General features: G+C 48.4%; 1 protein-coding gene and 1 long non-coding RNA gene across 9 annotated transcripts; one reads left to right on the plus strand and one right to left on the minus strand.

Annotated features, from left to right (window-relative positions):
* Positions 1–204: 204 nt before the first annotated feature.
* Positions 205–27,046, plus strand: IKZF4 (IKAROS family zinc finger 4). Of its 7 annotated transcripts, none has more exons than XM_043564385.1 (9): positions 298–556; positions 9,064–9,114; positions 14,390–14,483; positions 16,542–16,646; positions 17,660–17,920; positions 18,592–18,759; positions 21,796–21,945; positions 22,416–22,547; positions 23,172–27,046. In XM_043564385.1, exons 2-9 carry the CDS (start codon positions 9,094–9,096, stop codon positions 23,930–23,932), a joined length of 1,692 nt encoding a protein of 563 aa, XP_043420320.1. In that variant the 5' UTR covers positions 298–556; positions 9,064–9,093; the 3' UTR covers positions 23,933–27,046. The 7 variants fall into 7 exon arrangements, with proteins under 7 accessions (XP_043420323.1, XP_043420322.1, XP_043420320.1 ...); XM_043564386.1 differs by having other exon boundaries at positions 9,067–9,114; XM_043564388.1 differs by lacking the exon at positions 14,390–14,483 and having other exon boundaries at positions 205–556; positions 9,067–9,114.
* Positions 18,247–20,971, minus strand: LOC122473740. Of its 2 annotated transcripts, XR_006294705.1 has the most exons (3): positions 20,479–20,971; positions 19,735–19,886; positions 18,247–18,768 (listed from the first exon to the last, which is right to left on the minus strand). It is a non-coding gene; the product is annotated as an uncharacterized LOC122473740 (long non-coding RNA). The 2 variants fall into 2 exon arrangements; XR_006294704.1 differs by having other exon boundaries at positions 19,735–20,971.
* Positions 27,047–27,585: the final 539 nt, after the last annotated feature.

Raw genomic sequence — 27,585 nt, forward strand, 5'->3', positions numbered from 1 at the left:
TCAATATTGCCTTAGCAGAGGCAGGACAAAACTTGGCACTAGGGGCAGATATGCCACGGCAGGTGGGGGCATCCAAAGTGCGCCTAGCTTACAAATCAAACGCAGATGCAGGGGCAGTCATCGAGTTACCCTCCGCACGCGACCGCTCCTTTCCGACTTGAAGCTTTCGGCGCTCGGCTACTCTCCCCTAGCTCTTTTTCCTTTCCCCAGCAGTCTCCCTGGCTTGGGGGCGCTCGGTGTTCGGCCACGCCGCCTGTCGCCTGGTAGTGGGACCGGAAGTTGTTCGGGGGAGGGGGGACGGCTGTGGTGGGGGGGGTTGCTGGGGGGGGCCGGTCCCTCCTCAGGTGAAGCCGCTGATGGAGATGGAGCCGCCGCCGCCGCTGAGTGCCCGGGTCCCGGGTCCGGCCCGATTGCCGCCGCCTCAGTGACCCCACTCCCCCCGCACTGGGCCGCCCGGGCCAGAGTGGGGGACCCCCGCCGCCCCGCCCCCCTCTTCCCCAACACCGTCCCCTCTCCCTAACCCCCCCCAGCTTGCGCGCGCGCGGAGCTGCCTCAGGTGAGTGAGGGGCGGGGCTTGGGCGAAGCGCTGGGGGCGGGGCCTCGGTCGCCGGGGGCGGGGCCTGAGGGGCTTGGGCGTGAAGCAAGGGGAGACCCGGACTGGGGGCTGGCGGGAAGAGGGTGGCCGCCTGGGCTGTGGCCCGAGGGGAGGGAGCTGGCCCAGCTAGTGGGGGAGTTAGGCTCGAGGCTCCAAGGTTGAGGGGAAGGTAACGGAGAGCCAAAGGGTCCTAAAAAGGCGGGAGACGGGTCAAGACAGCCAGGAGCTGGGTGCGCGAGGCTCCTTGGTGGGGTACCGCTGGGGTAGAACAGAAGAGGGTGAGAAAGGAGAAGCAGAGGGGGTACCTGGGCAAAAAAGCGAGAGGACTGGGGGGGGGGGCGGTTTGTCGAGAAGGTTAGAGAGAAGGACATAGGCCTCGGTGGGAAGATCTGGGAGGCAATGAGCAGAATGAGAGAAACAGTAGAGAAGAAACTTAGAGTGCAAGTGGAAAGTGCGGTCTAAGGTACCATGTAGGGTGAGACGTCTAGGGAACCTGAGAAGCAGGGCTGGGAAGGAAGAGATTCACTGCATATGAGTCCTAAGAAAGAAATGTGACAGAGGAAGCCCTGGGTCTGAGGACTCTAAGGAGAGACAGACTTTGGGAAGCAGTTGTAAACTGAAATAGGCCTCCGTGTACCTCTTCGCACAACCCATCCCCAGTTATTTTCTTCCCCCTTGTCTGCTAGAGTTGTAGATTCTCACTTTTGAAATTTTCATTTGACTTCTCTACTTTTTAATTTTTTCAAATTTTTAATGTTTATTTTATTTTTGAGAGAGAGAAGACGACAGAGGATCTCAGTCAGGCTCTGTGCTGACAACAGAGAACCCAATGCAGGGCTCGAACTCATGAACCACAAGATCATGACCTGAGCCAAAGTCCCCTGCTTAACCACCTGAACCATCCAGGTGCCCCGCTTTTTAAATTTTTTTAATCGTGACTGGTCCCGTCATGAGGACCAGTTGGAGTCCTGTCATGAGTTGGGTTTTAATGGAACACAGATCTTTAGGTTTAAGATGTTTAGGAAATAAAGTACCCCATTTCTTTCTCCAGGGTCAAGAATTTACTAACTCTGCTTCCAGGAAGATTTGATGCATTACCAACTATATTGTGTCAAGTTTTGCATACCTTCTTTCATTTCAGTCCTTTCTCTCATAAGCAAAACTGCCAACTGTTGTGACTCTTACAGATCCCCCACTGACATGTTTCATAGCCCCATCTGTTTCCCAGTCTACCCCGCCTGAACCCTTAAAGCATCAGTGGTGAGCTTAGAAAGTTTCTGACTCACTCACATATCAACGCTAGGCCTTCCATCATCAAGGCCAAGCAGAAGACCATTTGAGGCCAGGGCACCTGGGTGGCTCAGTTGGTTAATTGTCCCACTTGGACTCAGGTCATGATCTCACAGTTTGTGGGTTTGACCCCCGAATCAGGCTCTGTGCTGACAGCTTGGAGCCTGCTTTGGATTCTCTGTCTCCCTCTCTCTCTCTCTCTCTCTCTCTCTCTCTGCTCTCCCCTGCTCATGCTCTCTCTCTCTCTCAAAAATAAATAAACATTAAAAAAATGTATAGTAAGAAAAACATTGAGGCCTGCTGTTTCCCCTTACTGCTATTTGTTCACGTTATCTGTGTGAAGGTACATGTTGATATTCTTAGGAAGCATTAAAAACAGGTGTCTGACTACCTAATAATTCCACCTAAGATAACTGTGATTCTGAGGACAAGACCAGGACAAGTCCAAATCAAACAATCGTTGAAATTGTAGCTTCTTGTTTGGTAGAAGTATCTCCTCATTGGTCTGTCAGTAGTTCAGTTAATATTGCTTTGTGGTGTAGGGAACTTCAGCCTTGCCTGAACACCCGAAAGCCAGAGAATCCAGACAGCTCCCTGGATCATGAGAATAGTCAGAAGAGTGGCTCATGAGATAAAAACAAAGTCTTAAAAGGAGAAAATTTTAGGGGCGCCTGGGTGGCGCAGTCGGTTAAGCGTCCGACTTCAGCCAGGTCACGATCTCGCGGTCCGTGAGTTCGAGCCCCACGTCGGGCTCTGGGCTGATGGCTCAGAGCCTGGAGCCTGTTTCCGATTCTGTGTCTCCGTCTCTCTGCCCCTCCCCCGTTCATGCTCTGTCTCTCTCTGTCCCAAAAATAAATAAACGTTGAAAAAAAAAAAAAAGGAGAAAATTTTTAAAAATAAAATAAGAAAATAGTGTAGCCATTGGGAAGCAGGATAGATCTCACTGGAGCTTCTGGGGTGGGTCCCGGGTGGTGGGAGCTGCCCTCAATTTGGCAGGGTCGGAATTATATCTTGCCCTAGTCAATAGATGCTGATGTCTCAAGCACAGAATATAATGTCTTTGTTGCCCACTGAGTGCAGGTAGTTCAATTGTAGCTTCTGGGCAATCCCCTTCCTCTTAGTAGGTTAAGGGCAAAGCATGTTTTGGGACTTGGCTCAGAAAGAAGTCCTGACTTTTTTCCAGTGAAAATGCAACTGAACATTTCTTCTTTATTTTCTCCTAGTTTAAATCTGCAGCTTGTACTTCCCAGTGTGGGAGGAACATTATCCCACCTTTTACCTCCTACTAACATCCACAAAGAAATTATTTTCTCCCAAACTGGCCATCTTTTTTCCTTCAACATACACACAAAATAACCAAGGAAAAATGAAGACAAATTATTGTAGGGCAGGTATTTCTGGGCTCATTTTACTCTACAAGAACAAATAAGAATGTGGAGCTCTGTGGGTGTAGACAATGCTACAGGCAGAGGGACTCCCTTTCTTTGTTGGTGTCATGACTCTGCCTAAAGAAGGCTCTGAATTCCCAGCTGTTTGATTTGCCTCCTTCTCAGAAGAGTTGTAGATTCTGTATTGGAGATAATTTCAAGGTTTATCTGACGAAAGCATGTAAGAAAGGATAGTGCTGATATGAATGGCCTGTCCCCTCCTACCCCACCAGTGGGAGTGGCATCAACCTTGTAGACTCTGCTGGAATACATATGCTGGTGTAATGCTTGAGCCAAGGAGCTCTGTTTCTACCTTAAAGAGACCTAGTAAGGGCCTAGGTTGGCATTTCCCTCAGGCTCATAATCTCTAAAAAGAGACATGGGAGGGAGAGGATTATTTTTTCTTCCATCCATAAACCAGAGTTTCTAGTTTAAGGATTTAAGCCACAAGATGCAGACCCCCAAACTTTTCATTTCAACATCCGAGAAAGAAGGTAAGCGTGGGTGGTCCCAAACCTTCCCACTGTGGCAAAATTTAACTTTGGGCTGTAGTAGAAAGACTGGTTACCAGACTGATAACCTGGGTTCTATTTGGTCTTAATTCTGTCACTAACCAGATAGGTGACTCAGCTTAGTTTCTTCTTCTGTTAAAAAACAAGAGATTGGAGATCATCTCTCAACTCCATTCTAGCTGCAAGATTCCCCAGGTCCTACAACATTCCTGCCCTAGGCCCTCCACAAGAAGAGAGGTTTACTTGTCAGGGCAAGATTCTTTGTTAGCAGAGGAGCCTGAAAATATCTGTCCCGCCCAAACAGTGAGCCCTTTTGATCAGCATGCATTAGAGACTTCTGGTCAGGACTGCCACCAAAGGCAATTGTTCCCATCTCTTCCCCCTTTTTACTATATACCAGTCAGGATAGTTCACTGAACCTTCCATGTAATTTCAAACTTCACTTGAGCTAACTTTGTTAGGGGCATCTTTGGCTTCAAAACTAATTATTAAGAAACTCAAATCGAACACTGCTGGCCTACTTTTCTCACCTTTACCCAAACATAAAGTTGAATAGCAGTGACTTTGTGGGGCCTTTCTATAAACACAGGGCTCAAATACTTCAGGGTATACCACAAACCCAGAGAGTATCAGCTCGTGCACATCACCTAGTGATTTACCTGTTTAGTTTAGCCCCTCCATAGTTTCTTAAGTCCTAAAATGAGACATGGGAGGGGTACGATTGTTTCTCCTCCCACCTATAAACCTTAGCCTTCTCTCTCTTCTGCAGTCTATGTGGGGAGGACAGGGAAGCGCAAAGAACAAGAGAAAATATTCATCCTTCTGAGATCTAAAAGGAGACAATGAGGTGATATTTTCCCACTCCCCAGACGTTGTGTTTCCAGCTCACACCCCTTCTTTTTTTAGAGACTGGTCATTCCTAGGATTACCTGGGAATTCATCCCCTCAGCACTGCTCCCCAAGCACTTGGATAATGAAGCTGAGCTGTCTTCGTCTGTCTTATATGTAGACAGAAGGTCATCATCTACAGCCTGGTGAAAAAAATGAGTCAGACCTTTCTGCTATAAAGACAGATACATGAGCTGAGAAAAGGTTGGTGGGTTTCCTTCAGAGAGTACTAGGTTGACCCAAAGATCATTTCAGAGCTGCAGATTGCTCAATGTCAAGGTCTGTTTCCTGGAAAGGGGCACGTAGTCAGGCTGCAGACAATGCCTTATTCCATCTCTTCCCTCAACCATTTACTTCTTTCCTGTCCCCAGTTATGCAAAGCCCTGATAGACCACAGAACCAGCTATGTGACTCCAACATGTTTTTGTGTCGCTTTCATTCAGTTCATGGAGGTACAGACAGGAGAGGATGATGCTGTGGGTTTGGTTTACTTGCAGTACCTGAACTGCTCACTCCCAGGCAGGTGAAAAGTTCTGTCTTGCTAATAATCACCGGGCTACACTTCAGGTCCCAGGTCCTAAGAGACACCAGAGAAAAGATTGCTACTCTCTGCTGCAGTTCCGGAACAATAACCAAAAGGATGGCACAAATCCTTGCCACTCTCTCCACCTCCACTTTCTTTCCCAACAATATCCTCCTTGCTGCCTTTCTACACACTAGACCACATGGAGTATATTTTAAATTCCAATTTTGGAGTGTCACTGGATCAAACAGGATTCTTTGAAGGATTTGAAGAGCTTTAAATACTTGTGATATCCATCTTATTTCAGGCTTTCAGAGCTACCACGTACAGAAAACTTGACTTTCTGACATTTTTGTCACCCAATAGTGAAAGCTGTGGGGATGTTTTTGTGGAGATGAGAAGCTGGGGGTGGTAGCTGATGCCTGACCTGCCCCTGGAAGTCAGACTTTGGATTGGTCATGACCTGGTGCTTGTCTGGAAGTGTGGTGGGAAATCTTCTGTCTAAAAGGAATGTCCCGGGGCGCCTGGGTGGCGCAGTCGGTTAAGTGTCCGACTTCAGCCAGGTCACGATCTCGCGGTCCGTGAGTTCGAGCCCCACGTCGGGCTCTGGGCTGATGGCTCGGAGCCTGGAGCCTGTTTCCGATTCTGTGTCTCCCTCTCTCTCTGCCCCTCCCCCGTTCATGCTCTGTCTCTCTCTGTCCCAAAAATAAATAAACGTTGAAAAAAAAATTTTTTTTTTAAAAATAAAAGGAATGTCCATTCCTGCCCATTCCTGTTCAAATGTGGTACTGTGTTGAGGGGAGAAAGCCAGGGCCATGGAGGACTCTTGTTACAGTGCCAAGTGGATTCAAAAGAACAGGGAAGAAAACCTTTGTCTCCGGAGGTTACAATGACCAACCTTTCCTCCCTCACAGAGACGCTTCCTTTTGAATTAGGAGACTAGCTATTTCTAGTTGCTTTGTATTCAGCTCACTGAACTGAATTTACAGTACATATGTGCCTACCTCCATCACTGAATGATGCCTATGTTGCTATAAAGCCGGTTTCTTTCCAAGATCTTTGAGCCAAACCTGTCTTGTGTAACTAACTTCTCTCTTTTTATGCCTCCTCCCCCTGTGGTATGTCTCCAATTGGCAGTGCCTAATTTGACCCAGTTCCTCTAAGGAGACACTAAGATCTGCCTGCCTGGCCAGGCAGGGGAGGAGGTGCTTTGAGGGGCGGGGAGTGGGAAGGTTGGAAGGGATGTGCTGCCTGGAGACTTGAACAAACAGTGAAGTACATCTACTGATTTGCTTCTGGCTCTCAGAGCACCAAGATTGGGAACAGCAGAATCTCAATCCCCTCTCACTTCCAGGGTTACCAACTTGGCATGTAGACCTGTTAGAGGCAGCCAAATGCTGATTTTGCCCAAGATGTGTCATGGAGCACCTGTTAAGAGCAATTAAGAAGCAGAAGAGCTCAGTTTACTGCTAGGAACAAAGTCCAACTCAGAAAACAACTCCTTCAGACCCTTCTGGAAATTGTTTTGGGACCATTTGGGCAGGTGTCCAAGAATGAGATGTACTTCCTGAGCCAGTGCTAGCTGAATGCTATGCTTCAACTGTTTTGCCTACCTAGTGCTTATCTAGCCCCTGGTTCCTTCGTGTTCTCTCTCTCTGTCTCTGTCTCTCTCTCACACACACATACACACACCACATACACATTACATTAATATATTTCTCCCTGTAGAGCCTGCTCTACTTTTTCCTCCTTTTTAAGTAACAGACCCCACTCCCACGGAGGTCATACCAAAGGAAAAGATGCCTTAATTGATGTTAGAACCAGGGGAAAGCAAGAAGATCCATGAAGGCCTTGAGTATTCTGACTTTCCAAAAGAAACAAGACAGTGGGGTACCTGGGTGGCTCAGTCGGTTAAGGGGCCGACTTTGGCTCAGGTCATGATCTCACAGTTTGTGGGTTTGAGCCCTGGGTCGGGCTCTGTGCTGACAGCTGAGAGCCTGGAGCCTGCTTCAGATTCTGTGTGTCTCTCTCTCTGCCCTTCCCTCGCTCTCTCTCTCAAAAATAAACATTAAAAAAAATTTTTTTTTTTAATAAAAGAAACAAGATGGTTTAATGGGAAGAGCACAGCTCAGGAGACCTGTGTTCTTTTGTTTTGTTTTGTTTTGTTCCAGTCTCACCATGAGCCCAGAGACAAGTAACGTCACTGCTCTGAGCCTCAGTTTCTCCAAGCAGAAAATGGAGGAAATCTTGCCCATTCTTGCTTCTCCTGTTTGTGTGCATGTGTGTGTATGTGTAGGGAAGTCACATGTGGCATCTTAGCTCTGCAGTAGTTTTGAAAAATCCTAAAAGGCAATTATGGAGCTAATGATTCAGAAATGAGAGGGGCCCCATGAGTACCAGACCGCCCTTCCTCATTCTTTGAATCTCTGACCACCACAGTTCTATGGCTAGTTCCAGGGGGTATGAGTTTGCTAACCACTGTGGACTTGGGCTCTTCTAATCATTACCCCTAAGGGAACCTTCAAGGAACCACTTATTATTGTGGCTTGGTCTAGCAGTCTGATTCCAAAGCTGAGACCATCTCAGGGAAGATGTGAAGAAAAGAAGAACTGAAAATAAATTTAGATAAATTTTTCTTCCACACCCAGGTTTCCTGGGTGAGACTAGGACTCTCTGATGAAATCTAAGGCAGAGCTGCTTTGTGAAGTGAAGGAAAGCCCATGTTTCAGGCTTTGTCTTGAGACTTTTCAGAAGAGTATGATGTCTCTCGGCGCAAGAGTGACCTGGGGGAAGGGGGAGACAGGGTAATAGATACTTTTCCCCTGTGCATCCTTCAGAGTCCCCAATCCTTGCCTCTAACAGTATAGTATTACAAGCAAACCAAATTTTCATCCATCCACCTCAGAGAGATCCTTCAAAGAGACAGGAATCCTGGTGGCAGCTCCAACTGTTTCCTTTCCCCACTCTTGAGCCCTCAAATCTGCCCCTGGAGTATTTATTTTTCATTAGGTGACTGGTGAAATCAATTTTGGAGGTATGTAAATTTCTACCAAAGAGATTTTTTTTTTCTTCCTCCCACAGGCTCCTAAAGAGAGAATTCATTGCAACAAATTATCACTTTTAATTGTTCTCAGTTCTTGATTTGTTTAATACTCTACTGCCAATTACTGCTTGCTTCTGTCAAATAGACTAACCTGCATTTTAAATTCAGGGTTCCCACCCTAAAAAAATAAATAAATAAATAAAACATAGCAACGTAAGTGACAAGAATATGGGGAGAAGCCACTTGAAGATTTAATTGGTTTATTACACCTTCAGTAGTGGACTCCACTGAACCTGAGGTGGGCTGCTCTCCTCCATATTTACCTTCCTGTCCTCCACCCTCCCCCACATACCCCCCCCCCCAACAAAAAGAATCCCCTGAGACAGAATCCTGTTTCTTCCTTTTATTACTACCCCATCCTTAAGGTACAGAGCTTCTATGGAGCTGGTTTCTGTGCCTCCAGAAAGCTGGGCTGTAACCTGTCTCTTTTCCCACAGCATCAGCTCCACCTACAGGAGGAGGGGTCTACTCTCAAAACAACACAACCAGGACCACTCTGGAGTAAGACATTGTTCCACTTCGGAGGCTGGGGAAGCCTGTAGAAGTTGTGGGTTGGACAAGACCCTGGGGTCTGTAAGTCAGGGTACATTGTCTTTCTCATCAGGACAAAGTACGAAGTTTTTCATCTTTAGGATAGGGTCAGAGCACACTTGCTAATTCCAGAATGTTAGAAACCTCCTCCCTTCCCAGATCTGGCTTCTGATAGCAGCTATTTTCTCTTTCAGCAGACTCTAAGATGGATATAGAAGACTGCAATGGCCGCTCCTATATGTCTGGTATGCCCTCTTGTGCATTCTGTTTGTAAGGGGCTGGGAGCAGACACTCGCCTGTGGAGCAGAGTGGAGAGCCTTCAGCCTAGCACAGGACCTCTGAGTGCCCCAGTCGTCACAGAGCTGCCACTCATGCTTGGTTTGCTTGGTAGTGTGCCTCTATTTTAGTCATTTTACATTCCCTAAATAGTGATTCTCTTCCCAGACTTCTTGGAGGATAAGGGTAGGGGAAGGGAATAGGAGGGGAATACGAGTGGAGACTAATAGAGAGGAATGATTTAAAAGTAAAGAGATTGAAGGAAGATGTGATTCCTTCTCCTGTTCTCTGAGGTCACCAGCCAAACAGGATATTCTATCCCAGCCAGGTAGACAGTAGAGCAGCGTTTCAAACCTCAAAGGCCTGCAGGAGCCAGTTGGGTATGTAAATGAGTGAACTGGGTTGGGATAATAAGCTGAAGAGAATGTGGGGACTGTCATGGACAGAGAACACATGTCCTACCTCAAGGAGCAACTGCTCCTCGGTGTCCACCAGTCACTGCCATGCCAGAATGTGTATCTGGTGTGGCCAAAACTTCCAATTTTTCAACAGAATTCAGGAATCCATATTTTATGTGAAATGTCTCCATTTTAGAATAATGACTCAATATTTTAAAAAAATGTTCCATGGAGCAAGCCAAACTTATCTATGGGCTGAATTCAGCCAGTGGGCCAACAACGAAGAGCCTTTGAAGGAGCGATATAGAGCCCACTTCTCATTTCCCCCAGTCCTTTGTCATGGTCATAACATGCTATGGCTTTTCATACCTGCCAAATACTCTTACTGAGGCAGAAGAGATCACTGCTTATACTGCAAACGGCTTTTAGAGATATGAGGGTAATCAGGATCCTCTCAGAGTTTAACAACAAGGTGAAAAAAAAATGCGGAATTTTTCTGGCCCCCTCTCTGAAGGTGCAGAAAAGGGCCTAAGACAGAGTTTGTCTCTAAGACGCAAGGACTCCTTTTTTGGATCATTAGAATGTCAGGGCAGGGAATGATTATAAGAGATAAGGGGAGCCAGATTTGGGTTTTGACATGATGAGTATGCCCATCAGAAATCCAAGCACCATTGTAGAAATGACCCATAGCATTTTATTTTCTATACCCTGAAGTGGGACCAATGGAATTATGGGTACATTCAAAGATGATAGCTAGGTGGGTCAGACACACATATAAGAGTCATTGGCAGCATGTGGGTAACATAAGGTAAGACACTGACTCTGACCCCTTTCTTATTTAAGGGGGAAGGCGTTGGAATGGATTAAGGCATTTGATACCTGCCACACGGTGGACACAGTGACAGGGATCAAGTGGACTGATTTAATTGAAAGAGATTTTGTTGGAACTAAAATCATGGCCCTTCTGAGGAACCACCCAGTCCTTCTATCTCCTGCTCAGTTAGGCCTACTCAGAAAACCACTACTGAGCAACAACCACACTCAGGATGCTGTTTTATTGCTGGGGAACACTCAGATAAAAACCAGTCCCTGCCCTAATGTAGGTAAATGAGAAACTGAGAATGTGGCTGGGGAAATATCCCATGGATCTCTGTCTCTGGAGAATGCTGGATATTAGAGGAAAGCCCCTAGGGTGGTTGCTTCACTGTGCTATGAAACCAAATTTTCCCCGCTTTCAGCGGGTTGACATTTCCTAGACAAGAGAAGCCTCTGCACAGCATAGTTTTTGAATGGAAGTAGAGGCCAGAAACCCCTCATCTGTGTTTTGAGAATTCTAGGGCCAGTAGCCACCTTAAAGAGAAGGAAAAGGGAAAGCCAAGGCTAACATTAGTTCTGAAAAGTAGCCCCCGCAGGAATGGGTATGGCTGAGACAGTCCATTTGAGGGCATCTGAGAGTCTGTAAATGACCCATCTCTCCTGGGCCAATATGCAAGCAGTGGGAAAGGCTGCTGTGTAGACCCCTCCTAAAGCACACTTTGGCCCTTCAAGGTCATCACAGCTCTTCTGTCTTCATACCAGGTGGCCTTCCCTCACCTGGCCACTTGATGAAGGGAGTATCTCTCCTGTTCTTTAAAGAGATTTTCCCACCTCACAGATCCTGATTCAGAAAATGCATCTTCTCTCCCTTTGTCTCTTTCTAAAGGTGCAGGTCAGTCCCTCCTGAGGGAGAGAGGGAAGAGAAGGGATCCACTAACTTACCACACAGATTTTCTCCCCACCTCCATTCCCTGTCTTTCAGGGGAAACTGAGTTGCTCAAACCCAGCTCATGCAATTAATTGACTGAGCGGTGCTTTTCACAAGTTTTCTGGGACTGTGAACTGTTTAAGGGAACCTTCGAAAGGGATCCAGGGGTAGGCAGCCCAAAGTTTCACAGCCCCTCCCACCCCCAAATTCTTGGAATCAGAAAATCTAGTCTCCAAAGTAGGTCAGCACGTCAGTGAGCAGCTCCTCTGGAAGGGAAGGGAGCAGAGGCCTTGTCTTGATAGAAGGCGGATTCATCCAGGGCTGTCGGCCGCCCAGGCCCCAGGGGCACAGGAGGGAGGGGAGTGGAGGTGGGGAGAAGATATCAGGATTTTGCCTGGGATCTGAAAAGCCTCAGGGCCACAGAGCAACACTAGCCTGAGACCAGACTGCTGGGCCTTCTCGCTGCTGGGAAGGAGGGGGCTGTCAGTCCCCAGATCTAAAGAGCAACCTCCCTCCTGGAGGAGGAGGGAAAGGAGGGAATCTGAGTGCCTGAGTTTAGTGGGGGAGGGGCTTTCTGACGATCTGAGAGCCTTGAAGCTGCCCCATGTCCTGGGCCCCATGACCTCTGGGGCCTTGGCTTCCCCAGCTGGCAGAGGATTGGGCCTTCCCTGGGGGCCCCCCTTTCTCCCTCCCACCCTGAGGGCCCATCCATCTCTCTCTCTCTCTCTCTTGCACACACTCTTGCCTCTCTCAGGCATTTGTTGTGCAGTTCCTCTTTGTCTGCTGGGCACGAGGGCAACGGCATCTGCCTCCCCCTCCCTGTGCACACCCCCCACCCCCACCCCTTTACTGGCTTGGGAAAGGGATGCTGTAGCCTAGCATCCCCCCCACCAGACACACATATACATTCTCTCCAGCCCCCTCCCCAAGCACATCCAAGCGTGCTCTCGCTTGCTCTCTCTCTCCCTCTCTCCCTCTCTCCCTCTCTCCCTCTCTCTCCCTCTCTCCCTCTCTCCCTCTCTCCCTCTCTCTCCCTCTCTCCCTCTGCCTCTCTCTCTCTCTCTCTCTCTCTCTCACACACACACACACACACACACACACACACTCACACACATACACCCTGGGCTGAGCTCTTCTTGTTGGCTGCAGCCGTGGGCCCCTGCTCACCGTGCCGCTGCCTGCGAAATGACGGCGGTTCCCCTCACTTCCAGGAATCCACGCTTCCTGGAAGGTGAGTGGCTGGGCTCACCCCTGCCTGCCACCGAGACGCAGACATGCACACACCACCCGCACTCCCTCGCCGTTTCCAAGGCGGCGGCCGCGTTCGCACCCCAGGGTCTCACCGGCAAGGGAAGGATAATGTAAGTTCAGGCAGAAGGTGGCTAGTGGAGGGGGAAGGGGGGTGCCGGGGCTAGGGAGCCAATTCAGTAACAACTCCCAAGCCTGAGGAGAGGGAAAGGATGGGGGCTGTGTGTGTGTGTGTGTGTGTGTGTGGCGGGGGAGGGGGCGTTCCTCCTTACACTTGCGGAGGATGGGAAGGGTGTTTGGTGTTGCTAAGCAAAGACTGCGACTTGGACAGTGGGAGATTGTGGTGACATCTTGATTAGGCCTTGGGGACAGATGTAGAGCTGCCCTGGGTGAAATGCCGAGACAGGCCTGGGTGGGAATGGGTAATAGAATCTAGGTAAAGAGGAGCCTTGGCAGCAGAAGCCTCAGCCTCGAACAGAGAGATCCCAGGGCCCTCAGCCTCCTCCCCACAATAGAGCCGGGGATGGGCGTCTTTCTTTGCTCCTGTACCCACTGTTCCCTGCTAGCAGGCTAGCAGGCTAGCATCCTGCCACCCTGGAGCCCATGGTCAAGACAGGGAAAGCAGTTAGGATAAGATTCCTTGCTGATAAGTGTGGAGGTTCTTAGACCTCATGGCTGTTCCCTAGAGCCAACCACTCTTTGAAGGGATCGAGGAAGGGCAGCAGGAGTGGAGGGCTTGTCTCCTTCAGCATGTGAAACACATTTAGCTGGTGGGACCTTGCCCCATTTCCTCTCTCTCCCTCCTGTTTTTCTGCCCCATACCCGCCTCCTTGTTCCTCTGATGTCAACCTCATGATTTGGCTTTGCCTTCTGGGGGTTCAGCCAATCTATGATGACTTTGACCAAGAAAATTTATCTGAGACCTGAGAGTGGCCTTAATTCTTGGCTTTGACAGTCTGGGGTTTCTTGGGAGTCCCAGGCATTTGAAGTTCCCTCACTGGGGTTTCTGGGACTGACAGAGGAACTGCTGAACTTCCTAAATCTGACTCTAGTCCCCTTCACCCTCCAGCTAGAACTCAAAATCCCAGGGTCCCCATAAAGACTTTCTGACCCCTAAAACAGATTCATTTTTATGTATTAGTGCCACAAAAGTAGACTTGAACCTGTTTTCCCTCTTACCTTTATCCTAGGGAGGGCAATGGCATCTAAGACCCACTCAGACTAACGGTGTGACTGTGGAGGCACCTACTCTTCCTCCTGTTCCCAGGCCTTAATAAGGAAGGGACAAAGGATATTTTCCTCTTAATGCCCCTAAATATTCCTTTAAGCATATTTTCCCCATATATCAAGCCCAGTAGGCTGGGACTAGAGATGGATTTCCAGCAAGTTCACTCATTGTTTTAGGGTCCAGGGCTCAGTACCAGGGCCCAGAGCTCAGTTCTTCCCCCATTACAAATATCAAGTGATTTAGGGCAAGTTAGCACTAATGTCTGAAAAGGAACAAGGAGACACTCCTTTTAGCCCTTTTAACCATAGTAAACCCTACACTCTGTTAAAGGACGTATTGTAAAACTGGGTCTGAGTCTACACATCTCAACCCACAACTCCTGAGATGCTCACTTTGATGATATGCGTGTGGTTCTGACTTGGGCAACTTTTCTAGATAACCATGGTTCATCTAAAGAGCCCCAGCTGGGAAAACTGAAAATGCCATAAGGCATTTTCTATAGATAGTGAACAAATTTTCCTCAGGCTTTGATGGGATAGAATGGGGGAAATGGGACTTTTAGAAGAGGATATGAATGGGAAATGGTCCCAAAGTCCTGAGTGGTTGTTTTCTTCCCACTGACCAAGCTGGAGAGGGATCCCTCAGGAGGGTGTGTTCCGGATTTCTTGCCTCAGGCCCAAGACTCCAACCATTTTATAATGGAATCTTTATTTTGTGAAAGTAAGTATGTACATAGCTGGGAAATTGGGTAAAGTACTAATAGGTGGACTTTAGGGATGAATTTTAGGGTTTGTCTCTCTCTCTCTCTCTCTCTCTCTCTCTCTCTCTCTTCCATATTTAGGCTTGTGTGTACGCATCCATGCATGTTCATGTTAGCAGATAATGTAGAAGGCTATGGGTGTGTTTACCCCCGTAGGTATGTTCTCTTTATGTGTATCTACATGTGTGATATATGTCTGTGTTTCTGTGTGTGTTTACCTACTTGTATGTTATTGTTGTTTGTTTGTTTTTGTGGATTTTTTTACCTATAAATTTGTGCAAAAGATTGCGGGGAGGAGGGATTTTTTTTTTAAAGACATGATTCATATCTTCAGATATGTTAACTAATTTTTAAAGACATAACCAAACTCTCAAAACTCATTTTTACAAAGCAATTTATCAACAAGTTAACAATGAATATATTGAGAATAAACTTATGTCACTGTCAAGGGAACATCAAGTAGTATTTAGGTATTTGGAATCATATCCGATTGGAGGCTTTCTAGAGTAGTCAAATTTTTACTGATTTCAGAAGAGAAGATCTAATGGGCCCAACTCTCCTCTGCTGAAACAATGACTCTCAACTGGCTGTGTAGAGGGTGGCTAAGGACATGAGTGCTTACTGTTTATGTTCCATCCGGGTTCCACCACTATGTCACCTTGGACAAGTAACACAGTCTCTTTTGTGCCTCAGTTTTCTCATCTGAAAAATTAAGACAATATTGGCACCTGCTTCTACAGGGCTGTTCACATAAAGTGCACAGAACAATACCTGGCACAAAATAAGCACTCAATAACACTCAGTAAGTGTTAGCAGCTGTCATTATGGTCACTTTTATTATCATTAGACTCAGGGACAATTCCAGCTGCCCTTCCTACAGATCCCGAACCTGGTGCTGGGGGCTCCGGAGAGGAACAGTAGGGAAGAGCATCTGTCCTGAACCACCTCCCTTTTGAGGCCCCCATTTTCCTCTCCACCCTGGCCCGCCCAGCCTCAGCCTTCCTTCCTGTAGATGTCAGGCAGTGATGCTCTTCCTCTCAGGCCTAGAAAAAGGTAGGGTGAACAAGATGCAGCCACTGAGCTTGCAGAAGTCAGCACTGGGCACCAGGCTGACAAGGGCACAAGGTGATGAGGGAGCATAAGTTAAGCTGAGGACAAAGTACAAGCTAGCCTCCTGGGCCACTCCCCCCCACCCCAGGTGGAATATATGTGCTATTCCTCAGGCACTCCTGGCTACCCAAGAACAAAGGAAAGGGGCTTAAGTGCTTACCATGGTGATGTGGGAAACAAAGGCAAATGAAAAATTAAATTCCCTTACTGCCTACAGCCCATTGATAAGTCCTTGAAACAGGCAGAGTGACCTTCCTCTAGAGCTCAGCTGCCTCGATGATGACACTTTGCTATGGGCAAAAGAGAATCTTAGCTTAACATTATCCCAACCCCCAGGATCCTGTAAGTCTACTTTAACATATAAAAATTCCTTTGGAAACTTCCTTTATCTCAACTCCCCCAAGATATATGCTGGCAATCATACCCCAAGCTTATGGTCCTCTGATATACATCTGAAGGGTCTCATGACTGAGATTTTACTAAATGGTAATAAATGGCATTTTCCTAACAGTAGCTGGCCCCTTGAAGTCCTGGAAAGCTTGTTTCCAAAATTCCTTGGAGACTTACTCTGTCCCTAACCCCCTCCCAATCTGAGGGTATATAATCAGTTACCCGTAGCAACCCCAGTGCAGCTCTTCCTGCCCACGGGTCCTGTCCCCGTGCTTTCATAAAATCACCTTTTGCACCAAAGACGTCTTCAAGAATTCTTTCTTGGCCATCAGCTCTGGACCACCCCACCATCACCCCAAAACTTCATCACAAGGTATGGTGCTGAACGTATAACACTGCCTTGTACATGGCTACAAGATGAGTGTTTGCAAAGCATAACAGAATTTTGAAAAGGTGAGGCAATGGACAGTAAAAGTCCCGGCTGCAGCTTCACCTGTCCTCTTATTCTCTCCTCCAAGGTAGCGGGGACTCATCTCTGGAGAAGGAGTTCCTTGGGGCCCCAGTGGGGCCCTCGGTGAGCACCCCCAACAGCCAGCACTCTTCTCCCAGCCGCTCACTCAGTGGTAAGTGCAATCTCCTGCCCTGCCCTGGCACTAGGCACCCTGTTTGTGTTTGGCCCTCAGTTCACCCTCCACTGGCAGCCATTTCCCCATTGCTGCCTCCCTCTGGTTTCCTGCATACAGCCTCTAAAACACTAAGGAGTTCAGCATCTAGGGTCCTTCTGACTTCTGGAAGGAGAGTGAATGGTCTCTGCCAGACAAGGGTAGAATTAAAAGAAGCATGGGTGGGATTAAACTAAAGTCTCCAAAGAGAAACCCTGGAGTTGGAGAAGCAAGGACATAGGAATGGTCACAAGCTAGAGTCAGACAGGAAATAGAGATGAGAGGGATCTCCTCATCACCACCAACCCAGCCCCACCCCCATTCTCCTGCCCGGACAGGGTCCCCATTACTGCCTCTCCTAGCTGGCCCTAGATCTGTGACATTCTCTAAATGGTTGGAATAGCCAGGAATGTAGGTCAGAGCTAGAGCCAAAGCTTACTCCTCAGTGGCTCCTCCCTCCTTCATCCCCCTCTCCAGATTTTAATGGAGGGGAGTAGAGGGGGTTCACTCTTATGGGGAGGGAGGATAACGTGAGCCATGTCTGTCTTCCAGTTTTGCTCTCTCTTTAGCCTGCCGTCTCTTTGGTCTTCCTAGGACCATTTTCCCGCCACTGTTACTTGCTGGCTTCCTGCCCAGGGCCAAGCCAGACGTCTTTCTTTATTACAAGAGAGTGGAGAAAAAGGCTCTCCTTAGCCTCCTCCTCTCCCCAGTGGGACAGAAGACATCCAATGTACCCTAACTTCTTTCTCTTGAAGCCTATTTGCCTGGGTGGTGAGATAGAAGGAAAAGGTTGTTTCAGGTCCCAGCAGGAGTGCCATATCACCACCGAGGATACCGAGGGTATTGGCCACTTTTAAAGCCCACGTGTCTCAGGGCCAGGAGAAAGCCTTCTGGACATTGGGAGTGACATTCTTGTCTGCAGGCAGGTTCCCCCCTTTGCCTGTCTCTGTCCTAAACACCATCCCACCCTTCAGCCAACTCCATCAAGGTGGAGATGTACAGCGATGAGGAGTCGAGCAGACTGCTGGGGCCAGATGAGCGGCTCCTAGAAAAGGACGACAGTGTGATCGTGGAAGACTCGTTGTCAGAGCCCCTGGGCTACTGTGATGGAAGTGGGCCAGAGCCTCACTCCCCCGGGGGCATCCGGCTGCCCAATGGCAAGCTCAAATGTGATGTCTGCGGCATGGTCTGTATCGGACCCAATGTGCTCATGGTGCATAAGCGCAGCCACACGGGTGAGTAAGCCAGGGGGTTGAGGAGGAGCTCCCAGGGTAGGCTGGAAAGGCAGAGGCCCACAATGCAGTGGGACAGCCTCAGAAAGGGAAGAGTCTCTCCCAGCACATTTTCTAGCCAATGAAAGAAAGGGGGGATGGCGTTTGGATTCCCTCCACACTGTACTTCTTTGGCACTCTCATCAGCTGTTGTTATAAAGAAAAGCTGGTATTTTTCTCAGGAGGTGAGGGAGAGGTAGATGTAGCCTCAGGATGAATCCTCCAGCCCAACAGGGGTAGGACCCTGTTTGGGCCCTGTTGATTTAGACAAACAAACATACACAAACAAAGAAAAGGAAAACAAAAGCCTCTTCTCAGCTTTCTCAGCCTTTGGGTTCCAGGGGCAGAGTGGGTCTTGTAAGGCTCGGTTTTGGGTTAATGATCTTTTGGCCCAGAGTTCCAGGCCTGGTGCCCTTTGCCCTGCCATTCATCCTGATCCACACCTTCCCAGGGTAAGGCTCTTCCCAAGGGAATCTTTAGAAAGCAGGAATTTCCTGTGCGTGCCACAGCTCTGCCTCTCAGAAATTGTTCTGAGCACTGTCCCTTAAGCAGGGTGGGGCAGAGGGTGACAGAAGAGGTTCAGCCTTCAAAATTCCTCACATGCAGTCCTCAGAGATCTGTTCTTTCTCTTGCAGGTGAAAGGCCCTTCCACTGCAACCAGTGTGGCGCCTCCTTCACCCAGAAGGGGAACCTGCTGCGCCACATCAAACTTCACTCTGGGGAGAAGCCTTTCAAATGTCCCTTCTGTAACTACGCCTGCCGCCGGCGCGATGCTCTCACTGGCCACCTCCGGACACACTCAGGTCAGTTACCTATTTAGGGGGAAGGAAGAGTGGGACCTCAGTACACCCAGAAAATAGAGCTCAGTGACCTCTCTGACATTTGGGGAGTTACAGTGTCTGTCACTGAGGAGGGCAGAGCACTCACAGAGCAGATAGGGCCCTGCCTCTCTCACCCCTCGTCTGGGCAGCAGGGCCCCATGGGGAATTTGGGGGACTCTTTGGTGAGGTATTTTACATCTGCCACACTGTGACTTGGAGCAAAAGGAGCAGGGGTGATTTTCTTGGCTCGTAACAGTCACTCGCCCTTTGTTTTTTAAAGTTTCGTGCTAATGCCAGAACCATCTGTGCCTTGTCACCCCCCCACACACACATACTTCTAAGCATCAGGAAAACCCTTCCTCATACTCCCCTGTGCTCGAGGCCCCACACTCATCACCATCATCACCTCCCTCCAGAATACCAGACGTCTCGGACAACCACTGTCTGTCCTCTCCTTTACTTCCTACTGGTTCCTGAAAATAGCCATGGTCCTCCAAACTGGCAGAAAGGTAGCCTAGGAAAAACTTCTGTTCCCCATCCCAAGAGGTTGTCACCTTCCCAGAGCCAAGAACAAGTCATGAGGGTGTCTAGAGGGTAGTGTTTGGATCAGTGCCAGCGAACCAGACTACCTGAGTTTCCTACCCCAGCCAAGACTGTTTGAGTCAACATCTGTCTGAATCAGCTAGACAGATAGCACTTTTGAAGCATCTTACTAAATTTTAAGTTTTTGACTTGGCCTTGTGAAGAGGCCGGGAGTCACACTGGCAGGAAGGAGGAGCTCAAGAGTGGGGAAAGGCTGGAAGAAGGGCAGAGGGAAAAAATTAGTAGGATTTGTCTTTGGAAATGTTCCTTGCTATTTTTCTCTTCCTAAACTCTCTCAGGCCAGGATGTAAGGGGACAGAGCAATCACCTCATCACCCTTTTCCCAGCCACCTACCGTGTTCTAGGTTCTCTCACCTTGGAGGTGAGTAGAGAAACAGGGAGAAAGGTCATCGTTGATTCAGGCTTTATAATCCACAAAGCATTTTGCTTGTCTTTTCATGTGATCCTCATAACGACTCTAAGGTAGATGGCATTATCCTTGTTTTGCTGACAAGGATACTGAAACTCTGGGGGAGAAAGAAAGGAAGAAAAAAAAAGATTTGCTGGTCACAGAGCTATCCTGCAGCCTTCCTGGACCCCTATAAATGTTCTGTGTCAAAGAATCCTACTCCTTTTCCTCAGAAAAGGGGCGGCTCCCCCTGCTGGTTTGGAACAAGGATGGCTTCTCCCTAGAATTCTTGAACCAATAGCAATGAGGCCAGCTGGGTAAATTTTGGATGTTGTTCTGTAGGAGACTTATTAGGGACAGAATTAGACACAGGTATACCACTGGGTCCCATCTCTGTGATATGCTTTCTGTTATAACCACACTATAATGAAAAAAGGGGCTCCTCTCCCAGATGTTAAACCATTTCCCCCAAAGTCTTGAGTGGACAAGGACCATGGCATTCACCTCATCTCCCACATACTAGGATTTACAGAGCAAGGTCAAAATGGCATTAGACTGATTGAATCAAGGCCCAGTTTATGGGTGTGTGTGTGTGTGTGTGTGTGTGTGTGTGTGTAAGGGCCGCGCGGCTAGTGTTACCAGCCTCCTGGAGACACCTCCTATCTTCCTGCTCAATAGTAGCAAGATACATAAAATAAAATATACAGTACCTTGTTTCTCTCACTTTCCTTCTCCTGTCACAAATATCATCCCTCAAAAGTTGTCTTTAAATGAAGTGTCCATCTCAGTTTTCCTGACTTCTTCAGTAGAAACAAAATCTTTTCTTTCTTTAAGTAATCTGTACAGTCACCATGGGGCTTGAACTCACAACACTGAGATGAAGGGTCGCATGCTCTCCCAACTAAGCCAGCCAGACACCCCAGAAAAAATCTTTATAACTTGTTCTTTATTTAAAAAAAATTTTTAGAGGCCCTCAAAGTTGTTGTTTCTCTTCCTTTTACTCATCTCCTTTATTCTCCTCTCTGTCCTTTTATTCTTTTTCTCTTCTCGGAATTTCTCTATCAGTGATAGTTGTTCTGGGGCTCTCTTGGTATCTCAGTGTAGAGGGACAGAAAAATAAGCAGTAGAAGCGCCTGGCTGGCTCAGCTGGTGAAGCATGTGACTCTTGATCTTGGGGCTATAAGTTCTAGCCCCAGATTACTTAAAAATAAAATCTGAAAGAAAAGAAGAAAGAAAGAGAGGGAGAGAGAGAGAGAGAGAGAGGGAGAGAGGAAGGGAGGGAGGGAGGGAGGGAGGGAGGGAGGGAGGGAGGAAGAAAGAAAGAGAGGGGGAAAGGGAGGGCGGGGGGGGGGAGGGAGGGAGGGAGGAAGAAAGAAAGAGAGGGGGAAAGGGAGGGAGGGAGGAAGAGAGGAAGGAAGGAAGAAAGAAAGAAAAAGGAAGAAAAGCAGTAAAACTAGGCTAAGGATGGAGGTAAAAGTATAAGTAAAGGTCAGTGAGAACTGTCCCTCCCCCCATTGACAGATCTAAGGGCTCTCACTTCTGTCACCCCAGGTCACCAATTTCCCTCAAACCGAAGCAGATAACTCATAAGCAAAAAATCCCCTTGTCTGATAAACAGCACTTACACCCGCTTGCCACATGGAAAGGTTAAACCACAGTCTGGGCCCCAGAATCTGAGACCCTGGGGTGGGGCCAGCCTGCCTGCCAAGGACGATCCCCTACAAAGTCCCTGGGTCCTCCCTTACGTTTTTAGCAGCAGTTTGGCCATCGTGAGGCCCACCAGCAGTCCAAAGCTATATGCCCTGGCTCCCCTCTGTCCTCCCATAGCTGCGCACTGGCCCTCTTCTCCACAGTTTGGTTATCTGTCCATGCTTGCAGCTGGAGTCAGGGAAGGAAAGACAAGCCGAACTCACCTGAGCGACATCCCTTCCTCCTCAAGCCCATGAGCCTTTGCTCCTGGATGGTTTTGTAGAGCCAGGGTACAGGGAGAAGTAACTCATGCCATCCATCTCCTGTCTCCTCCACAGTTTCCTCTCCCACAGTGGGGAAGCCCTACAAGTGTAACTACTGTGGCCGGAGCTACAAACAGCAGAGTACCCTGGAGGAGCACAAAGAGCGGTGCCACAACTACCTACAGAGTCTCAGCACTGAAGCCCAAGCTCTCGCTGGCCAAGCAGGTAGGGCTGTAGGCAGGCCTGTGGGGGAGTTGAGGGCTGGGTCAGAGGGAGTGCAGGACCAGGATGATTCCAGCATCTACCCCCTCTTCACAAAGGGATGCGATCTGTGGAAAAAGGACAGTTACCTCAGTAAATCTGCCAAGCCCTCCAGTCGGTGCAAAGCCCTGTGGTAGGTGCTGCAGGGAGATCCAGGGGTCAGAGAGAATTTGATCTATGTCCTCAGTGTAATGGGAGAGAGAAAACACAAGGAAGTATAAAATCAAGGGTCACATGTACATAATTGTCCTCAAGTTACTTGAAATGTTGCTAGGATGAGCTCTGGATGGGCGGGGAGTGAGCAGAACCTAGTTTTCCAGGTATCGGGTATGACCTTCCTTGGCTACCGACCTGCTGATTTTCTCCAGGCAAAGGCTGCTGGGCTAATGCTACCCCCATTCAGCTATTACTTATCTCCACCTCCTTCCCCCCAGGTGATGAGATACGTGACCTGGAGATGGTGCCAGACTCCATGTTGCACTCATCCTCTGAGCGGCCAACCTTCATTGATCGGCTGGCCAACAGCCTCACCAAACGCAAGCGTTCCACCCCCCAGAAGTTCGTAGGTAAGAATCCTGTTGGAGAGAAGACATCAGCTTTAAGCCACAGCTCATCTAAATCTGAGCTCTGGTAGCCATTTGACCAGCTAGGTCTGGAGATTTGATTTGGAAAAGTGGTCTGGTAGTCTCTGGTGCTCAGACAACATCCCCAGAGAACAGGAGGGGAGTGAAGAGGGAGAAGGTACCTCAGGAGGGTGGAGGGTGGAGAGGGGTCAGTGTTGAGGGGTCTTGTGGTAGTTGTAAGAGGAAGGGGTCAGGGAGCTCAGGTTCTTCCAGGTTTTGAGAATAGCAAGGACTTCAGCCTGTGGGAACTGAGAGAATGACTCTTAGTGTCAGAGGGAGGAGGTGTGAGTGTGGGGTCCACCCATCTGGCCTTGATTGTTCACTCTCTAGCTTTATAAAGAGTAATGAAGGAAGTTTTAAAGATCAGTGGGCTGGGACTGAGTCCTTCCCTAAGATTATAGCCTGGAGTTGGGGAGTGGCCCCAAAGAGGACCTGACCTTGAGGGAAGTAAATGAGGGGTGGTAAATAATATTACAGCCATCCCCATGGTAAGAAAACAAAGAAGTAATCCTGGAGGAGCTTGGGAATTCTCCAAACCCAGCTCTGCTGAGGTCCTCTTCTCCACAGGTGAAAAGCAGATGCGTTTCAGCCTCTCAGACATCCCTTATGATGTGAACTCGGGTGGCTATGAGAAGGATGTGGAGTTGGTAGCACATCATGGCCTGGAGCCTGGCTTTGGAGGTTCTCTGGCCTTTGTGGGGGCAGAGCATCTGCGTCCCCTCCGCCTTCCACCTACCAATTGCATCTCAGAACTCACGCCCGTCATCAGCTCTGTCTACACCCAGATGCAGCCCCTCCCCGGCCGACTGGAGCTTCCAGGGTCCCGAGAAGCAGGTGAGGGACCCGAGGACCTGGCCGATGGAGGTCCCCTCCTCTACCGGGCCCGAGGCCCCCTGACCGACCCTGGGGCATCCCCTAGCAATGGCTGCCAGGACTCCACAGATACAGAGAGCAACCACGAAGATCGGGTTGGGGGGGTGGTATCCCTCCCTCAGGGTCCCCCACCCCAGCCACCTCCCACCATTGTGGTGGGCCGGCCCAGTCCTGCCTACGCCAAAGAGGACCCCAAGCCGCAGGAGGGGTTACTACGGGGCACCCCAGGCCCCTCCAAGGAAGTGCTCCGGGTGGTGGGCGAGAGTGGTGAGCCCGTGAAGGCCTTCAAGTGTGAGCACTGCCGAATCCTTTTTCTGGACCATGTCATGTTCACCATCCACATGGGCTGCCATGGCTTCAGAGACCCTTTCGAGTGTAACATCTGTGGTTACCACAGCCAGGACCGGTACGAATTCTCTTCTCACATTGTCCGGGGGGAGCACAAGGTGGGCTAGCCACCTGCTGCCCTCCCCTCAGTCTGCCACTCCACTGCCCTGCCTACACGAGTCTAGCTCTGTCCCCACTACATCCCAAGGAGTTTTGCTCGGTAGCCCCCACCACTGGCTACCTGACTTCATACTTGACCCTGACCCCTCTTCACCTATTCTCCTCTACCCTGACTGATTTAAGCATTGTGATGAAACAGGCTTTTTTGCTTACATTTCTCCTTTTCCTCTTCTCCTCTCATCCCAGCATATTCAGAGTTATTTATTAATACAATTTGTGGATGTTTCTTTTGCTTTTTTCTCTTAACTTGTGTCAGTCGCTTGCCACTTCCCCCACCCTCCTGCCCACAGTCCCTTTCCACTTTAGACCTCATTTTTTTTTTTCTTTGATCCAGCTTTCTCTAACAGCCCTAGGGGTAGGAAGCTCCTCCTAGTCCTAAGAGTTCTGAGCTTCTCGTGTTAATTCCTCACCTTTTGCTTTATCTGATTCTTCAGTTTTGATGCTGATAGCTCCCTCTGGCCCTCCGTTTGCTCTGTGGCATTATATCTCCTCTCTGGGACCCTCCAACCTGGTACTCCATACCTCTTGTGCCCTCTCACTTTAGGCAGCTTGCACTATGCTTGAAAAAATGAAGCTTTCCTCATTTGGAAGTAGGAGGGGCTGAAGAAATTCTCCCCAGGCACTGTGGGACTGAGGGTCCTCTTGATGTTCCCCTAGTAACATGAGTTCCCCAAAGCCCACATTCGGGAATCTCCCTCTGGGATGTGATCTATCTCTTCTCTCCTCAAACAACCCCCAACACAGCTACTCTCTTCAACCTCCTCGTCTACTCAGTGGTGGTTTTTCTCTCCTTGGAGTGCCCCAATTTTATATTCTCAGGGGCCAAGGCTAGGTTTGCAATCCTGTCTCTGACACGTTGGGAGCCACAGGTGCCTAATTGGGAACCAGGGCATGGGAAGGGGGTGGTTTAAAATTCTTCTCTTTCTCTTCCACCTCTAAACTTCTTCACTCTAGTGACCTTCCTAGGCTCTCAGGGGCTCCTACAGTCCTTGTCCTATGAGAAACTAGTGGGTTGCTGCCTGATGACAAGGGGCATCTCAACCCCTCAGTCATGCTGCCTTCTTCTTCTCCCCGCAACCCCCTGCAAGATTCACCCTCATTCCCAGGCTTCTGGGCCCTGTTCTTAAGATCAGTGGCAGGGAGAAAAGGGTGTCTCTTTTCTCTCTTCTAATTTTCAGTATAACCAAAAAATTATCCCAGGATGAGGAAGGGCATTTGCCCCCCACCTTATTCCATTCTTGTCCCGGCAAGAATGGGATGGGCACAACTGAACTGGGGGTCATCCTTTACCGCCCCCTTCTATACTCAGTTCCCAGATGTAGGGCAGGAGGGGGCACTTTCCTCCTGGCTACAGCAGAGACCCCCTGGCTTTTTGGGTAACCTAGTTAGTGAGAAGGGGGCAGGAGGAGATAGCTCTACTGCAAGTGGAGGTCTCTTTCTACAAGCGTTTTCTGCCCCCAGGCCACAGCTATCCCATTCTCTGCTTCCTTGAGATTCAAACCAAAGGCTGTTTTTCTATATTTAAAGAAAAAAAGAAAAAAAAGAAAGTAAAAACCAAACACAACACCTCACAAGTTGTAACGCTTGGTCCTCTCTCTCTCTCTCCTTTTCTCTTCCCTTACATCTTTCTTTCCATATGTCCTTTCCTTATTGGCTCTTTTGCCTCCTACTTTTCTCACTCCCTATCAGGGATAATTTAGGGGGATGGTGAAGGGTTGGCTAAGGAACAGACCCTGGGATTGGGGCTCCAAAGGGCTCTAAGAAGAGTCTACCTTACCCTCTTATGGGAAGGGAGACCCTAGAAAAACTTCTCCTCTTTTTCCTCCTTTTTCTCCCCCATTATGTAGTCTCCCTGAGAGAACCAGATTGTCAGGAAGGGGCATTGTGGGTTGATTGTTCCTCCCAATGTAGCAATAAACAGATGCTGCCAAGGGCAGAGGATGGGGGAGTTAACTGGAAGGAGAGTGGTCTCTAGATAAGGGGAGAGTCTTCTCAACAGCACCCTAGGGAACTGGCTCCTTGTTTCAGGATGGCAGCAGAGCTGAGATTAATATCTAGGGTTCTCCTCAACTGTTCTGGTTATTGAGCCCCTTCCTGTTAAACTTAACCCTCACCACCTCTTCTGCGTCTGCTGTGTACTTGGTGACACCTCATAAGGACTAGTCCCTTCTGAGGTATCAGAGCCTTAGGGTGCCCCCATCCCCTCCCCCAGTCAGCTCTGGCACCTGTAACCTCCTGGAACATGAAGGACTATGCTCTGAGGCTATACTCTGAGCCCATGAGAGCAGAGACTGGAAGGGCAAGACCAGGTGCTAAGGAGGGGAGAGAAGGGCACTCTGTCTCTCTCCAGACCATCACTGCACTTTAACCAGGGTCTTAGGTACAAAATCCTACTTTCCAGAGCCTTCCAACTCTGGAACCTCAAACATCCTCATGCTCTCTCCCAGCTCCTTTTGCATAAAAAAAAAAAAAAAAAAAGTAAAGAAAAAGAAAAAAAACCCACACTGAAACCCACATGGAGAAAAGAGGTGTTTTCCTTTTATACTGATATTCAAAACCAACACCACACACAAAAAATTTCTAAATAGACACTTTTCCAGACCTTTGTTTTTTTTGTGTCAGTGTCCAAGCTGTGGATGGGATTTTGTAATACTTCCAGCAGCTTCTTTCTTTGTGTACATAATATATATATATTATATATATTTTTAATCAGAAGTTATGAAGAACAAAAAGAAAAAAAAAAAATAAAACACAGAAGCAAGTGCAATACCACCTCTCTTCTCTTTCTCTCCCAGGGTTTCATTTGTAGCCTATGCTTGGTGTCTCCTTGGACCTTACCCTTTCACCTCCTCCTCTTCCTTTGGTTTCCTCCAACCCCCTTTTTTAAAGAGTTTTTCTCCTTTCTCAAGGGGAGTTAAACTAGCTTTTGAGACTTATTGCAAAGCATTTTGTATATGTAATATATTGTAAGTAAATATTTGTGTAACGGAGATATACTACTGTAAGTTTTGTACTGTACTGGCTGAAGGTCTGTTATAAATAAACATGAGTAATTTAACACCCTTGGTTGTTTTTGTAGACTTCCTTTGCTGTAACTTTCTGCTGGGAGGAAAGGGGGCCTCCTTGCTGTATATTGTACTAACTACTAAACGTTTTGAAGGTGAACAAGTCTAAGACTAAGAGGAAGCCAAATAAGAATGCTCAAATTGTTCCCACAGAAGAACAGATTTTTTGACCTACAGTGGGAAGTGGAGATTTTCCTACCAGGAGTGCCTTCAGCACTCCTTGCCCAGCTTGCCTATCCGTCCAAAGTAGAGATTCATCAAACATTTGTAGAGTACCTACTATATGCAAAACACATTACATGCCTAGGGAGATACAAGTTACAATAACATGAGAGATTAAAACAATAGGATCTACCACTTCCTGAGCATCTCATAAATGCCAAGCGCTGTGCCAAGTATTCATTTAATAGTAGAAACCACCTACAAATAAATGATCCACCATTACTAGTGAAGAAATAAAAACCCAGAAGAGAATAAATAACTTGTCCGAGACTCATCAGCCAATAAATGTCAAAACCCAGATTTGAACCCAGGAG

The sequence above is a fragment of the Prionailurus bengalensis genome, chromosome B4 (genome assembly GCF_016509475.1).
Source record: "Prionailurus bengalensis isolate Pbe53 chromosome B4, Fcat_Pben_1.1_paternal_pri, whole genome shotgun sequence".
Taxonomy (NCBI): Eukaryota; Metazoa; Chordata; class Mammalia; order Carnivora; family Felidae; genus Prionailurus; species Prionailurus bengalensis.